General features: G+C 45.2%; 1 protein-coding gene across 2 annotated transcripts in view; it reads left to right on the forward strand.

Annotated features, from left to right (window-relative positions):
* SLC7A8 (solute carrier family 7 member 8) overlaps nt 1-14,475 on the forward strand; it is a 55,655-nt gene that overhangs the window by 12,740 nt on the left and 28,440 nt on the right. For both annotated transcript variants that reach the window (XM_060003489.1, XM_060003490.1), the window contains 2 exons: nt 6,669-6,873; nt 7,928-8,079. In XM_060003489.1, the coding sequence (XP_059859472.1) occupies nt 6,669-6,873; nt 7,928-8,079 (357 nt within the window). The remainder of the gene's footprint in view (nt 1-6,668; nt 6,874-7,927; nt 8,080-14,475) is intronic.

A 14,475-nucleotide genomic window follows, 5' to 3' on the forward strand; every position in this document is an offset into this window, starting at 1 on the left:
GTTTCAGTTTTTCACCATTAAGAACAATGTTTGCTGTGGGTTTGTCGTATGTGGCCTTTATTATGTTGAGGTAGGTTCCCTCTATGCCCACTTTCTGGAGAGTTTTTGTCATAAATGGGTGTTGAATTTTGTCAAACACTTTTTCTGCATCTATTGAGATGATCATATGGTTTTTATTCTTCAATTTATTAATATGGTGTATCACATTGATTGATTTGCATATATTGAAGAATCCTTGCATCCCTGGGATAAATCCCACTTGATCATGGTGTATGATCCTTTAATTTGTTGTTGGATTCTGTTTGCTAGTATTTTTTTGAGGATTTTTGCATCTATGTTCATCAGTGATATGGGTCTGTAATTTTCTTTTTTTGTACTGTCTTTGTCTGGTTTTTGTATGAGGGTGATGGTGGCCTCATAGAATGAGTTTGGGAGTGTTCCTTCCTCTGCAATTTTTTTTTTTTTTTTGATTTGGCTGCATTGGGTCTTCATTGCTGCGTGCACGCTTTCTCTAGTGCGGTGAGCAGGGGCTATTCTTCGTTGTGGTGAGTGGGCTTCTCGTTGCGGTGGCTTCTCTTGTTGCAGTGCATGGGCTCTAGGCACATGGGCTTCAGTACTTGTGGCTCGCGGGCTCTAGAGCACAGGCTCGGCAGTTGTGGCACACGGGCTTAGTTGCTCCATGGCATGTGGGATCTTCCCGGACCAAGGCTCGAACCCATGTCCCCTGCATTGGCAGGCAGATTTTTAACCACTGTGCCACCAGGGAAGTCTCCTCTGCAATTTTTTGGAAGAGTTTGAGAAGGATGGGTGTTAGCTCTTCTCTAAATGTTTGAGAAAATTCCCCTGTGAAGCCATCTGTTCCTGGACTTTTGTTTGTTGGAAGATTTTTAATCACAGTTTTAATTTCATTACTTGTGATTAGTCTGTTCATATTTTCTATTTCTTCCTAGTTCAGTCTTGGAAGGTTATACCTTTCTAAGAATTTGTCCATTTCTTCCAGGTTGTCCATTTTATTGGCATAGCGTTGCTTGTAGTAGTCTCTTAGGATGCTTTGTATTCCTGAAATGTCTGTTATAACTTCTCCTTTTTCATTTCTAATTTTATTGATTTGTGTCCTCTCCCCCTTTTTCTTGATGAGTCTGGCTAAAGGTTTATCAATTTTATTTATCTTCTCAAAGAACCAGCTTTTAGTTTTATTGATCTTTGCTATTGTTTTCTTTGTTTCATTTATTTCTTCTCTGATCTGTATGATTTCTTTCCTTCTACTAACTTTGGGCTTTGTTTGTTCTTCTATCTCTACTTCTTTTAGGTGTAAGTTTAGATTGTTTATCTGAGATTTTTCTTGTTTCTTGAGGTAGGCTTGTATTGCTATAAACTTCCCTCTTAGAACTGCTTTTGCTGCATCCCATAGGTTTTGGATCATCGTATTTTCATTGTCATTTGTCTCTAGGTATTTTTTGATTTCCTCTTTGATTTCTTCAGTGATCTCTTGGTTATTTAGTAATGTATTATTTAGCCTCCATGTGTTTGTGTTTTTTACGTTTTTTTCCCTGTAATTGATTTCTAATCTCATAGCGTTGTGGTCAGGAAAGATGCTCGATATGATTTCAGTTTTCTTAAATTTACCGAGGCTTGATTTGTGACCCAAGATGTGATCTATCCTGGAGAATGTTCCGTGTGCACTTGAGAAGAAAGTATAATCTGCTGTTTTTGGATGGAATGTCCTATAAATATCAATTAAATCTATCTGGTCTATTGTGTCATTTAAAGCTTGTGTTTCCTTATTAATTTTCTGTCTGGATGATCTGTCCATTGGTGTAAGTGAGGTGTTAAAGTCCTCCACTATTATTGTGTTACTCTCGATTTCCTCTTTTATAGCTGTTAGCATTTGCCTTATGTATTGAGGTGCTCCTATGTTGGGTACGTATATATTTTTCATTGTTATATATTCTTCTTGGATTGATCCCTTGATCATTAAGTAGTGTCCTTCCTTGTCTCTTGTAACATTCTTTATTTTAAAGTCTATTTTATCTGATATGAGTATTGCTACTCCAGCTTTCTTTTGACTTCCATTTGCATGGAATATCTTTTTCCATCCCCTCACTTTCAGTCTGTATGTGTCCCTAGGTCTGAAGTGGGTCTCTTGTAGACAGCATATATATGGGTCTTGTTTCTGTATCCATTCAGCAAGCCTGTGTCTTTTGGTTGGAGCATTTAATCCATTCATGTTTTAGGTAATTATCGATATGTATGTTCCTATTACCATTTTCTTTATTGTTATGGGTTTGTTTCTGTAGGTCCTTTTCTTCTCTTGTGTTTCCCACTTAGAGAAGTTCCTTTAGCATTTGTTATAGAGCTGGTCTGGCAGTGCTGAATTCTCTGGCTTTTGCTTGTCTGTAAAGCTTTTGATTTCTCCATCGAATCTGAAAGAGATCCTTGCCGGGTAGAGTAATCTTGGTTGTAGGTTTTTCCCTTTCATCACTTTAAATATATTGTGCCACTCCCTTCTTTCTTATAGAGTTTCTGCTGAGAAATCAGCTGTTAACCTTATGGGAGTTCCCTTGTATGTTATTTGTCATTTTTCCCTTGTTGCTTTCAGTAATTTTTCTTTGTCTTTAATCTTTGTCAGTTTGATTACTATGTGTCTCAGCATGTTTCTCCTTGGGTTTATCCTGCCTGGGATTCTCTGCACTTCCTGGACTTGGGTGGCTATTTCCCTTCCCATGTTAGGGAAGTTTTCAACTATAATCTCTTCAAATATTTCCTTGGGTCCTTTCTCTCTCTCTTCTCCTTCTGGGACCCCTATAAGGTGAATGTTGTTATGTTTAATATTGTCCCAGAGGTCTCTTAGGCTATCTTCATTTCTTTTCATTCTTTTTTCTTTATTCTGTTCCATGGCAGTGAATTCCACCATTCTGTCTTCCAGGTCACTTATCCGTTCTTCTGCCTCAGTTATTCTGCTATTGATTCCTTCTAGTGTATTTTTCATTTCAGTTATTGTATTGTTCATGTCTGTTTGTTATTTAATTCTTCTAGGTGTTTGTTCTTTAATTTTTCCAGGTCTTTGTTAAGCATATCTTGCGTCTTCTCGATCTTTGCCTCTGTTCTTTTTCCGAGGTCCTGGATCATCTTCACTATCATTATTCTGAATTCTTTTTCTGGAAGGTTGCCTATCTCTACTTCATTTAGTTGTTTTTCTGGGGTTTTATCTTGTTCCTTCATCTGGTACAAAGTCCTCTGCCTTTTCATTTTGTCTGTCTTTCTGTGAATGTGGTTTTCCTTCCACAGGCTGCAGAATTGTAGTCTAATTTATTTATTTATTTGTTTGTTTATTTATTTATTTTTGGCTGTGTTGGCTCTTTGTTGCTGCACACGGGCTTTCTCTAGTTGAGGTGAGCAAGGGCTACTCTTTGTTGTGGTGCGCGGGCTTCTCACTGCAGTAGCTTCTCTTATTGCGGAGAATGGGCTCTAGGTGCATGGGCTTCAGTAGTTGTGGCATGGGGGCTCAGTAGTTGTGGTACACAAGCTTAGTTGCTCCGCAGCATGTGGGATCTTCCCAGACCAGGGCTCGATCCCGTGTTCCCTGCATTGGCAGGAGGGTTCTTAACCACTGCGCCACCAGGGAAGTCCCAGCATCACTTTTAAGTAAATGTAATGTGAATATTCTTTGGGCTCCAGTACATAGCTGTGCTCTGAGTGACATTCCTCCCCCTGTAGAAATTCTAGAGGCTGCTAAGGGGGAGGAGACATCTGATTCTGGTTTTCTAGGTAGCGGCTTCCTAGAATCAGGGCAAGGCATTCCTCTCCTTCCCATCCCGTAGTGCTCAGTTTTGGTTAGCATAATTCAATTTTTTTTTCCACTTTTATCTTCGTCATTTTAATTGGTCAAAATGAAGATTGTTGTTGGGGAGAGCTCAAGTTTTATAAAACGAGAACTCTTGTCCCAGTGCCAGCCCTCACCATCTACTACGGCAGCTCCATGGAAGGACACATTATCCAAGAATCAGTGGAGACAGGAAGTAGTCAGACCCTCGAAAAGGGCTGTTGGTCTTGCACCTCCCACCCTCCACCTGCGGTGATGGGGAGGGGCACATACTGTGGAAATGTCAGAACGAAAGCAGGAGAACTGAAGTGCTCACTCGTCTCCACTGCGGTGTTTTCTTAAGAACCTTAGTGGAACTTTGACACTCCTCATTCCTGAGAAGATGGAATCTTTTCAGTACATTCACCGCCCTTTTCCCTGTGGCAGCAGCCATTCCTGGTTCTGAGAACTGCCTAGCTATCTCCCCACCACCCTTTCGGCACCTTAAAGACCAAAGCCAAAACCTTGTTTTTCTCCCATATTGATTGTTTTTCTAACCCCTTGAGCTAGTTTTATAAGCTTCTATTGCCCCCTTCTCGTCTGGCTTTAAAATGCCCTACAGATGACTCTTCTGATAAATTCCTGCCAGGCAAGGAGTTTACTATTACCTTTCAGCACTATCAGCAATCCCATCTCACATTTAGTGTGGCAGATGAAGGGTCCGTTGACAGGGTGACTGTGTCCTGAGTCCTGGGATGCTACCAGGAGGCCCTTTTAGTCCCCACTGACCCAACATCCATGCACAGCACACATGGGGACAGGTTGAGGACAGAGGAGGGCTGAAAGGTGTCCTCTCATTCCAAGCCTAGGACTTTAAATAAAAATACCAAAAAAAGGAAAAGCCTTTAAGAACTGGTAGCACCTGGGATCTCATTTTTCTGTCTCTCTTTGCCTGATGTTTAGATCACAGACTTGAACGTGAGGGATTGTTTCTTTTAGCTTCACTTCTATATGCAGCCCTGTTCTATTGGGATAGAGTTAGCACTAGGGGAAAGAAGGCCTGTTGGAGACATAAATGTGCCTCCTTCCCATCGGAATCTAGCTGTAGCCCCAGGCCCTCCGATTTTGTACTTCAGTCTCACCGCTTGGCTGTTCTTTTGATCCTCCTGGGCCCTTCCCTCTCTCATTACTCATCTCACGCAGCAATTTTTTAGTTTGAAAAGGGGCAGCATATTCTACGTCCCGAAAGAATGAAATATTACTGCTTTTAGGATGTGAATATTCTCTTCTCTTCCCCTTTGACTGAATTTTGGTTTAGAAGTGAAAGTTTCAGGACTGGATTGAGGTTGAGTTGTAGTTGAGATCCGAAAGTCAGTTTTTGAAATTCGAGCATAAAATCGTATACTCTGCATCTTACTCAGCCCAGAACTTGTTCCAAACCACTGGAGAGAGGGCATTCTTTTTTTTTGGCCATGCCGTGCAGCATGCAGGATCTTAGTTCCCTGACCAGGGATCGAACCCGAGCCCCCTGCAGTGGAAGCTCAGAGTCCTAACCACTGGACTGCCAGGGAGGTCCCCAAACCACTAAAGAGAGATGGTGGGAGTTTGAGGTGTTCTCAGAACACTGTCAAATCCAACTGGCCTCAGTTGGCCCCCAGCTCTGTATTTCCACCTGGATCTATTTAGTCTCTGCTTCTTCCCCCAGGCCCTCATTAGTTTGGCAGGGTGGGGCACGAAGAGGAAGCTTTCAAAACACCTATCCCTGGACTCATAAGAAGTGAACAAAGGAAAGCTTAGGAAGGAACATGTCAGGAGCTGCCTCCACACTTCTGCTCCTCCCCCGCCCGACACACACATCCTAGTAGCCAACATTCAGTCCCTGGGGCCAGCGTCACCTCTCAGGAGCAGACCATCCCCTTGCACACAGAACAGAAGTGGATTAGTGGAAAGAGCCCTTGGATTAAGCAACAGGAGACCAACTTCTAGATCCAGTTTTACCTACCAGTAGCTGTGGAATTTGGAGAAAGCCACTTAACCCCTCTGTGTCTTAGTCTCTGTGTTTGTAAAATAGAGAGAAATGCCTGTACTTCCTCCTCCTCCTGATTCCATGAGGTGGTTGTGAGGGGCACATGGGACAATGGAGGGGAGAGACCTTTGGAAGAATATGGTGCTGAGGCTTTGCACATATTGCACCCCGACAAACCACTTCCAAACTACCAGGGCTGTTCTGATAGGGCTATTTCATGCTCCGCACCAAGGATGGGGCCGTGTGTCTGGGGTAGAGGCCAGCCTCCAGGAGTGCTGTCCATACTCATGGGTCTTGAAGACCCCAGACACAGGGTGTGACCACAATCTGTCCAAAGGCATTACCCTTCAGCTCATTTTTAAAGTTTTCTTACTGGCAGCAGGTCTCAGAACAGCCCATTTTTTCCAGCCCTTCCATTTCCAGCCAGCCTTAAGTAAGGCCTTTGTCACCACCTTGGCTGGACTACGTTCAGCCCAGTCAGTTCAATCTGCACCACCACTTAATACTGTGTGGCCTTCGGCGACGCACTTGGTATCTCTGAGACTGAGTTTCCTCCTCTGTAAAATGGGAGAGGTGGTATCTGACTCTATAGGCTTGTCCTGAGGATTAAATGATGCATGTAAAGTACCCGACCAAGTTCCTGGTCTCTACATGTCCAGTGTCTGCTCCTCTTTCCCCTCCTTCTAAGGAGAATTATTGCTAGACACACCTGCCTGGAGGGGATTAGCGCATCCCCAAGGCACTGCATCAGATCAAAGGTGAGAGCACCCCTGCAGGTGCTGGTCCTGCCAACTGTACTGACTGTGCCATCTCCCCTGGTACCCTTGGTGCCTCTTGCAGGGAACATCATTGGCTCCGGAATCTTCGTCTCACCCAAAGGTGTGCTGGAGAATGCCGGCTCCGTGGGCCTCGCTCTCATCGTGTGGATCATAACAGGCCTCATCACAGCTGTGGGAGCCCTGTGCTATGCTGAGCTCGGGGTCACCATCCCCAAATCTGGAGGTGACTACTCCTACGTCAAGGACATCTTCGGAGGACTGGCTGGGTAAGAGGATGTGCAGGGGACCGAGCGGTCCCAGAAGCCAAGGCCAGGGCTTTCCAGCATGCTGAAGAGCGCTAGAGCTTGGGATTCCTCTTTTGCCTCTAAGTCATGGTTGCCAGTTCAGCCTGTGTCCCCTTGATGCCCCTGAGAGTGGCAGAGGAACCAGGCTGTCGTTTTAATCTCTGTTTAGGGTTTTTTGTTTTCTGTTTTTCTTTTTTTTTGCTGCGCCATGAAGCTTGTGGGATCTTAGTTCCCAGACCAGGGATCGAACCTGGGCCCTTGGCAGTGAAAGCGTGGAGTCCTAACACTGGACTGCCAGGGAATTCCCTTAATCTCTGTTGACCTTAGTGGGCAAGATTCTATGAGTGAGAACAAGTAGAACTAAGTGACAACTCTGACTGGAGATGCGCGGGGAAAGTGCATCACAAAAACAAAGCCCTTTTATCCTGACAAATGAGAGTGACCACTAAGGTACGGGGTACTTTTCACGTTACCAAGGATAACGGTATCCCTGATTCCAGACCCTGATCTTGAATATCCTCAGCCCTTGCAGCCCTGTTACTGAAGAGCTCAAACCTCACCAAGGGGCCCAAGGGCGTGGAGGACAAACCCCCAGCGATGCCTCCCCTTGGCATTTGCTTAAGTGGCCACGCCTTTAGCATGCCCTGACTGTGAAGATTCCGGGGTTGCAAATTTTCTTTTCCACCAGTGGATGCTGGGGGCTAGAGTGGTAGAGAAGAGATGATGAAATGATGAAAGGAGCAGGGAGAGAGAAAGAACACCAAGACCAGTCAGTACTAGTTGAAACAGCTCATCGTTAAACCAATTTACCGTCCTTGCAGAGGGCTAGGTGTCTCCTTTGAGCAGTGGCTGGGTTCCTTAGCATCCCTGAAAACAAAAAGGAACCGCACCCCTTTAGCCCACCTGCCTCTCCTAACACTGCCCGGTGACTTGCCCGGGCTTCCCTGATGGCTTCTGAATCCCTGCCCTGCCAGGCGATGGGAGCGGGGGTCTTTTTTGATGTCTTGGCTCAAGTGCTGTCCCATTCCCCCACCAGGTTCCTGAGGCTATGGATTGCTGTGCTGGTGATCTACCCCACCAACCAGGCTGTCATCGCCCTCACCTTCTCCAACTATGTGCTGCAGCCGCTCTTCCCCACCTGCTTCCCCCCAGAGTCTGGCCTTCGCCTCCTGGCTGCCATCTGCTTATGTAAGTGACACCTGGGCCTTGCTCCCGGGATGGCGTCTTCTAGCCTTCCTCATCTCTGGTTCTCCTTCCTCTCCCTCTTTCTTTCCTCCCCACCTTTTTTTTCTTCCTTGTTACTTTTCAGTTTCCAATTTGCATGCTGTGGACAAATGGATTCGACATAATAATTATCCGGTGTTTAAAAAAAAAAAAGAAGAAACTTAAGTGTTTTTTTTTTAAGAAGATGTTGGGGGTAGGAGTTTATTAATTTACTTATTTATTTTTGCTGTGTTGGGTCTTCGTTTCTGTGTGAGGGCTTTCTCTAGTTGCGGCGAGCAGGGACCACTCTTCATCACGGTGCGCGGGCCTCTCACTGTTGCGGCCTCTCCTGTTGCGGAGCACAGGCTCCAGACGCGCAGGCTCAGTAATTGTGGCTCACGGGCCCAGTTGCTCCGCAGCATGTGGAGTCTTCCCGGACCAGGGCTCGAACCTGTGTCCCTGCATTAGCAGGCAGATTCTCAACCACTGTGCCACCAGGGAAGCCCCGAAACTTAAGTATCGATAGCTGTTCACAGGCACAGTAATTTTCACTGGGAGGGTTCTTTACATCATATAAAGTAGTTTCACTTGTATCATCTGACCCGAGCCTCACAACAAATCCATAAGGCAAGCTGGGCCAGTCTTACAATTTTCCTAGAGCAGAAAAGGAAACGGAGCCAGGAAAGTGAATTAGCCAAGGTGATTCCTTCTCTTTCCAGTGCACACACCACGCTGGAGACTCCCTACCTCTCGTGGGAAGACTTTTCTGGCCTCTCAACCTGCCAGCTCACATCTTAAAACTCTCTGGGAGGGCTTCCCTGGTGGCGCAGTGGTTGAGAGTCTGCCTGCCGATGCAGGGGACACGGGTTCGTGCCCCGGTCCGGGAAGATCCCACATGCCACGGAGCGGCTGGACCCGTGAGCCATGGCTGCTGAGCCTGCGCGTCGGGAGCCTGTGCTCTGCAACGGGAGAGGCCACAACAGTGAGAGGCCCGCGTACCGCAAAAAAAAAAAACAGAAAAAAACAAAAACAAAACTCTCTGGGAGGAGAGTGTAAAGATGTGAGTTGGGAGAACACAAATAGCAGCATGTCCATGGTCCCCGCCCTTGATGAGTTTTCTGTCTAACTAGGCAGAAAAGCCATATAGACAGATTTCATGGTTAGGATTCAATTGCAGTAAAAATTCCGAAAAGGGGAAGAGATCTGTGAGCTGGAATAGGTTAGAGAGGCTTTATGGAGAAGTTTGGCAACCTGTATTTCTAGGAAGTCTCAACACTTAATCTCTGATAATCAGGGATCTCAATGGATTGGGGTATGTTGTACCTTTTAGCCAAAAACTAATTTCTAAAGTAAATATTTGGACTTTTTCAGAGGCTCCACTTCTAGAGTCAGCTCAGTCCCTGCCTTCCCACACCTTCCAACACACATCCACCTAGCTGAGGGCAGTGACCATCCTGGTCACACTCTGTCCCAGGTCTTGACACTTCCTTCTGTTCTGCTGGTGGGAAGGGGAGGGAGGGGTCACTCGCCCACCCAGGAGCTGGGGTGGGACCTGAGGGGTGTGTGCCCTCATTGGCAGTGGTGTGCAGCCCCGGATAAGACCCCATCATCTAGGCAAGTGGCACTGTGGAACCAATATACTTGTTCGGAGCGTACTCCTTGTGCCGGTTGGGCCTGCTCGTGGATCTGGAGGCAGAGGGATGTGGGCTCCAGAACCGGGCTTCCCGAGCCTGCATCTCTGCACCACTTTCTAAGTGCAGCCAGTGCTTGGCCAGGTCACCGGCCCACCTCTCGTGAGATGAGGCTGAGATCTCGCGTGTGCTGTACGTGCCGTGGCAAGGATTGCCCAAGACGAGAGTATTCTTAGCACAGCATTGGGCACCTCGTGATCCTGTCGTGTAGTCACCGAGGGTAGTCACGAGGATAGTCACTTGGTCCTTGCTTGCTGGCTGGATCTGGAGCTGCAGGAGGTGAGAGGAGGGGGAAGGGGGCATGGGAATGCAGGAGGAGTGGCTGTTTCTGCCATCAGATAGGTTAATGGGGGTGGGAAGGGGGACCACAGAGTGCAGGCCACTGCTGTTTCAGCATCTCATGCCCACAGACACAGTTTCCTTTTTCCTGCTGATGCTGCTAAAGTATCTCAGACGACAGGCCACCCTCACCCTCCAGCTATAAATCAAGAACCCTGAGGCTGTTCAGTCCTCCCCTAGGAGAGAAACCAGGCCACAGGGGAGAGTTCCCCGGGCAAGACCCCACGGCTTCCTTTGCATTCCCCAAACCCGCCAAGCCTAGGTAGGTGACTCCTTGCGCAAAGACCCTCTAGAGTTTTGGAAAAGATCAGATGAGAAGTGATGGTGGGAATGTCCGGATGCGGGTGGAGAGGCAGAAAGAACCTGCTGTAACTGGCTTGCCTTCTCATAGCCTGAAGGGAGTGAAGCAGGGAGGAGAGCGAGAGAGAAGGAACTGCAGATTTGGCTCCAGCTTATGCAACTGCAGCTGCCACTTTGAGTTATTCTATTATTTAGGTCAAAGCTGATTATTCACTGCTGAGTCAGCAAAATATCCCTAGCCACCAGGCGGTAAAAAAAGAAAGTCTTTTATATTTTAATTAAATGAAAAGCCTTTCTCCCTTCTCCAGAGCAAGTATGTTAGTGGGAGGAGGGAGTTAGGAAGCAGGGGAATGAGAGGGATTAGAACTTGGTTTTGGTACCTTCCTTTTGTGATTTGCTTGGGTATTTCTCTTTTCTTTCTCTCTCTCTCTCTCTCTCTCTCTCCCCTCCCCCTCCCTTCCTCTCTCCCTCCCTCCCTCCCTTCCTTCCTTCTTTCCTTCCTTCCTTTCTTATTTCATAAGTAAGTGACTATATTCTCTAAGTAAGAGTCAAGTAATATATAAAGACAGTTGACCAGGAAAGCTTCCTCTTATCTTTACCCCTCTCCCCTGCCCAGGAGCCCTTGTAACAGTGGATAGGTATCCTAATAATTCTAAGTAAAATGCATCTCTCAGCGCACACATCTGGGTATTTAGACGTACATTTTGACAAGTTATTTCTGCAGCTTGCACTTTTATCCTTTAGCCACATCTTGTGGCTACTACCTGAGTTTCTAGTTATAAACAAAGTGGTCCCAGTGACACAGAAGGAGTGCCAGGTGTTCTGGGGTCCCCCATTTGTATATCCTGCTCCCTAACTATGGGTTTTCCTTCTGTTTGTCCCCCCTCTCTTGGGGACTGGGCCACCTTTCACTCGGGCAGCTCCCGACCTCCTTCCTCTCTTTGGGGGCTGGGGTCACATCCAGCATCTGAATTAGAATCTTTTCTTCTCATTCAAGTCCCCCTCTTCCAGAATGCCTTGTACAAAAGAAGCTCCTTCTCCTTTCTTGCCCTGAGGAGAAAGGAGTACCCTGCATGCATTTCACAAGCAAAAAAAAAAAAAAAAAAAAAAAAAAATGCTTCTTATCTTGTTTTCTATCTCTCTGCTATGATTCTGAAGAGGCTAGTTTTCCAGGGCTTCAGATTTCTCCTCCTTCCTTGAGTGATTTGGAAGGTTAAGGATTTCACTGTAGGTATTGCTTTTAACCCTGAATTGCTTTGCAGTTCCTCTTCAGGAAATTTCCAGGTGTATGATGCATGATGATTTGGTAGATACCTGTGTGTGTTGTTTTGCAGATCTCTTACAAATTAATCCCTTGACATCAGAGAGTTCAGCAGTCCTTCCTAACTTCTAAATCCCTTACTCTCAGTTCATTTTCCTTTGAGGTTTCATATTCTCGAGGCCCAAACATCTCATTCCCATGCACTAAGCCTATCACCACAGGTACCTGGACAGTGTTGTCTTCTTGCCCTCCCCTGGTCCCCAAAGAGTGCTGTGCGTGTCTCATCAGCCTCGTACGTATTGTTGAGAAGGAAGAAATTTTTCTCTACCCTTCTAGGTTCTTCTGGCTGGTCTAAGAATTAAATTGACGTGAGACAGATTAACAAGAAAAAATCAAACAAAAGTTTAATAACAACTATACCTAGAAGAGACCCAGAAAAACTGAGTAACTCGCCAAAATAGTCAAAACCCTCACCTTAAATACCACCTTCAGCTAAAGACAAAAGAGAATGTTGGGACTTCGGAGGGAGGAAGGTAATTGACTTGCAAATGAAAAGCAAATGTTTGGTAAAAACTGTTTGCTGAGCCCTGTGGAGACAATGGGACAGAGAGTGGACTCTAATCTTTAATCTCCCCACCACCCAGCCCACATTTTGCCGATATCTCTGGTGATAGCACTACTCCAGCAACAGGTCCTCTATCTAAATTCTTTTTAGGCAGCTGAGGGGAGGGGCAAAATTTCTTCCTGAGTCTTTTGGGCCTCGATTGTTTTCAACTTGAACTAATCTGCATGCCAGAGACATTTTGGGGAGGCACATCTTGGTCCCCTCCAGTCTTGCCTTCGAAACTTCTTCTAGCATTGTCACAGTCAAAAAGTTGAGTTGATAGATTGCTTTATATCTCATCGAACGAGTGTCTTCGTCCTGACAATAGGTCACTTCAGTTACTCATTTCAGGAGGTGGTGATGCAGGTGGGCACTCAAAGTTAGGCCCACAGGGTATAAGCAACCAGGTATTTAATAAGAGGCATTTCTGTGGAGACAAAGAAAAATAGAGGTTAATGGGTGAAGCAAATTATAAACCCAGTGTCTGAGTCCTGAGAGTTGCCAGCTGAGATTTCTAGATGTTAGGCTCAAAGCATCTTTTGTGGTTTGAAATCTCTTGTGATGTCATCTGGTGTTCAGGTAAACTTCCTGAGTGGCTTACAAAGCAATAGGCACAAAGATTGTCTAAACGTGGGTTATTGTGCTGATCTTGCTTAAGTTTATATCAGGTTGTTCAGTTACAGTTTGTAGGACTTCAAGAAAAGGACAGCTTTAGTTCTCAATAATTTCAAGTCAAAAGTGAGAGAAAAATTGAAAATGTAGGCTTGGAGAGCTGTAGCCAAATATTTGAGGAAAATAGAAGAATTCAGGGTCCAGTCCAGTTTACAGGTAGAAAAACAAAACCTCAAAGATGATTAACAGAATTAGAATCTAATATCCATAAGCGTGTATTATAGTTTCTATTGAAACATAATTTTTTTTCTCTCTCTAAAATCACCTTTATCTTTACCAAAGATGGCCAAATTAAGACTCATTTGTTTGTAAAATAAATTTAATTGTATTAAACTTGGCCTGATTATTTACATAAGTCCAGGCCTTTTAAAATATGCTTTGCTGGAACTGTTCATAAGGAATTGCCAGATTGAACTTTTTTTTTTTTTTTTTTTTTTTTTTTTTTGCTGTACGCGGGCCTCTCACTGTTGTGGCCTCTCCCATTGCGGAGCACAGGCTCCGGAGACGCAGGCTCAGCGGCCATGGCTCACGGGCCCAGCCGCTCCGCGGCATGTGGGATCCTCCCGGACCGGGGCACGAATCCATGTCCCCTGCATCGGCAGGCGGACTCTCAACCACTGCGCCACCAGGGAAGCCCCAGATTGAACTTTTAATTGCCTCTCGAGGCCAGGAAGCCACACCGAGGACATGACATTAGATTCACCTGTAATACCTATGAATTTGGGTGAATTTTTCTCTCCTTGAGGTTTCCAAAATTATCTTGAGGTTCTTGTGCCTGCAAGGAAGGAACTTTCCTTACTCACCTGGTAAAGCTGGTGGGAACCCTGAAGGCAAGGTACCAGGTTGTTTTTCCAAGGGGCTTTATGGCTCCATGAAGTCAACCTTAGTTCTTTAAAGCTGTCTGGTCACATCTAATTCTATGTATGTCTCTCTCAAATATGACAATCCAGTCAAAGCCCTGGTAATATAATCAATATTTCTTTTTTAAAAAAATATTTATTTATTTTGGCTGTGCTGGGTCTTAGTTGCAGCACGTGGGATCTTTGTTGCGGCATGCGGACTTCTTAGTTACAGCATGTGGACTCCTTAGTTGCAGCATGTGGACTCTTAGTTGCGGCATGCATGTGGGGTCTAGTTCCCCAACCAGGAATCGAATGCAGTCCCCCTGTGTTGGGAGCTCGGGGTCTTACACACTGGACTACCAGGGAAGTCCCATAACCAATATTTCTAATTGTATCATGTTATAAGGAGAACAGATTCGTACTGAACTTATACAAATAACTATATTGCCATGAAAATAAGAATACTCACTGAGTTTCCAAATTTTAGAGACATCAGGTAGGGAGAAAAAAGATAATTGTTTTGTCTTTGTTAAGCAGTTGTAAACTGTCATACCAGTATTTTTTTGATTGGCAAACTTATGAATGCATATCATAATTTCTAAACCATACATTTCCTCATAACATAATGCTTTTTTTCCAGTGTGGTACATGACATGTTTTTAATACATATAA

The sequence above is a fragment of the Delphinus delphis genome, chromosome 2 (assembly GCF_949987515.2).
Source record: "Delphinus delphis chromosome 2, mDelDel1.2, whole genome shotgun sequence".
NCBI classification, from domain to species: domain Eukaryota; kingdom Metazoa; phylum Chordata; class Mammalia; order Artiodactyla; family Delphinidae; genus Delphinus; species Delphinus delphis.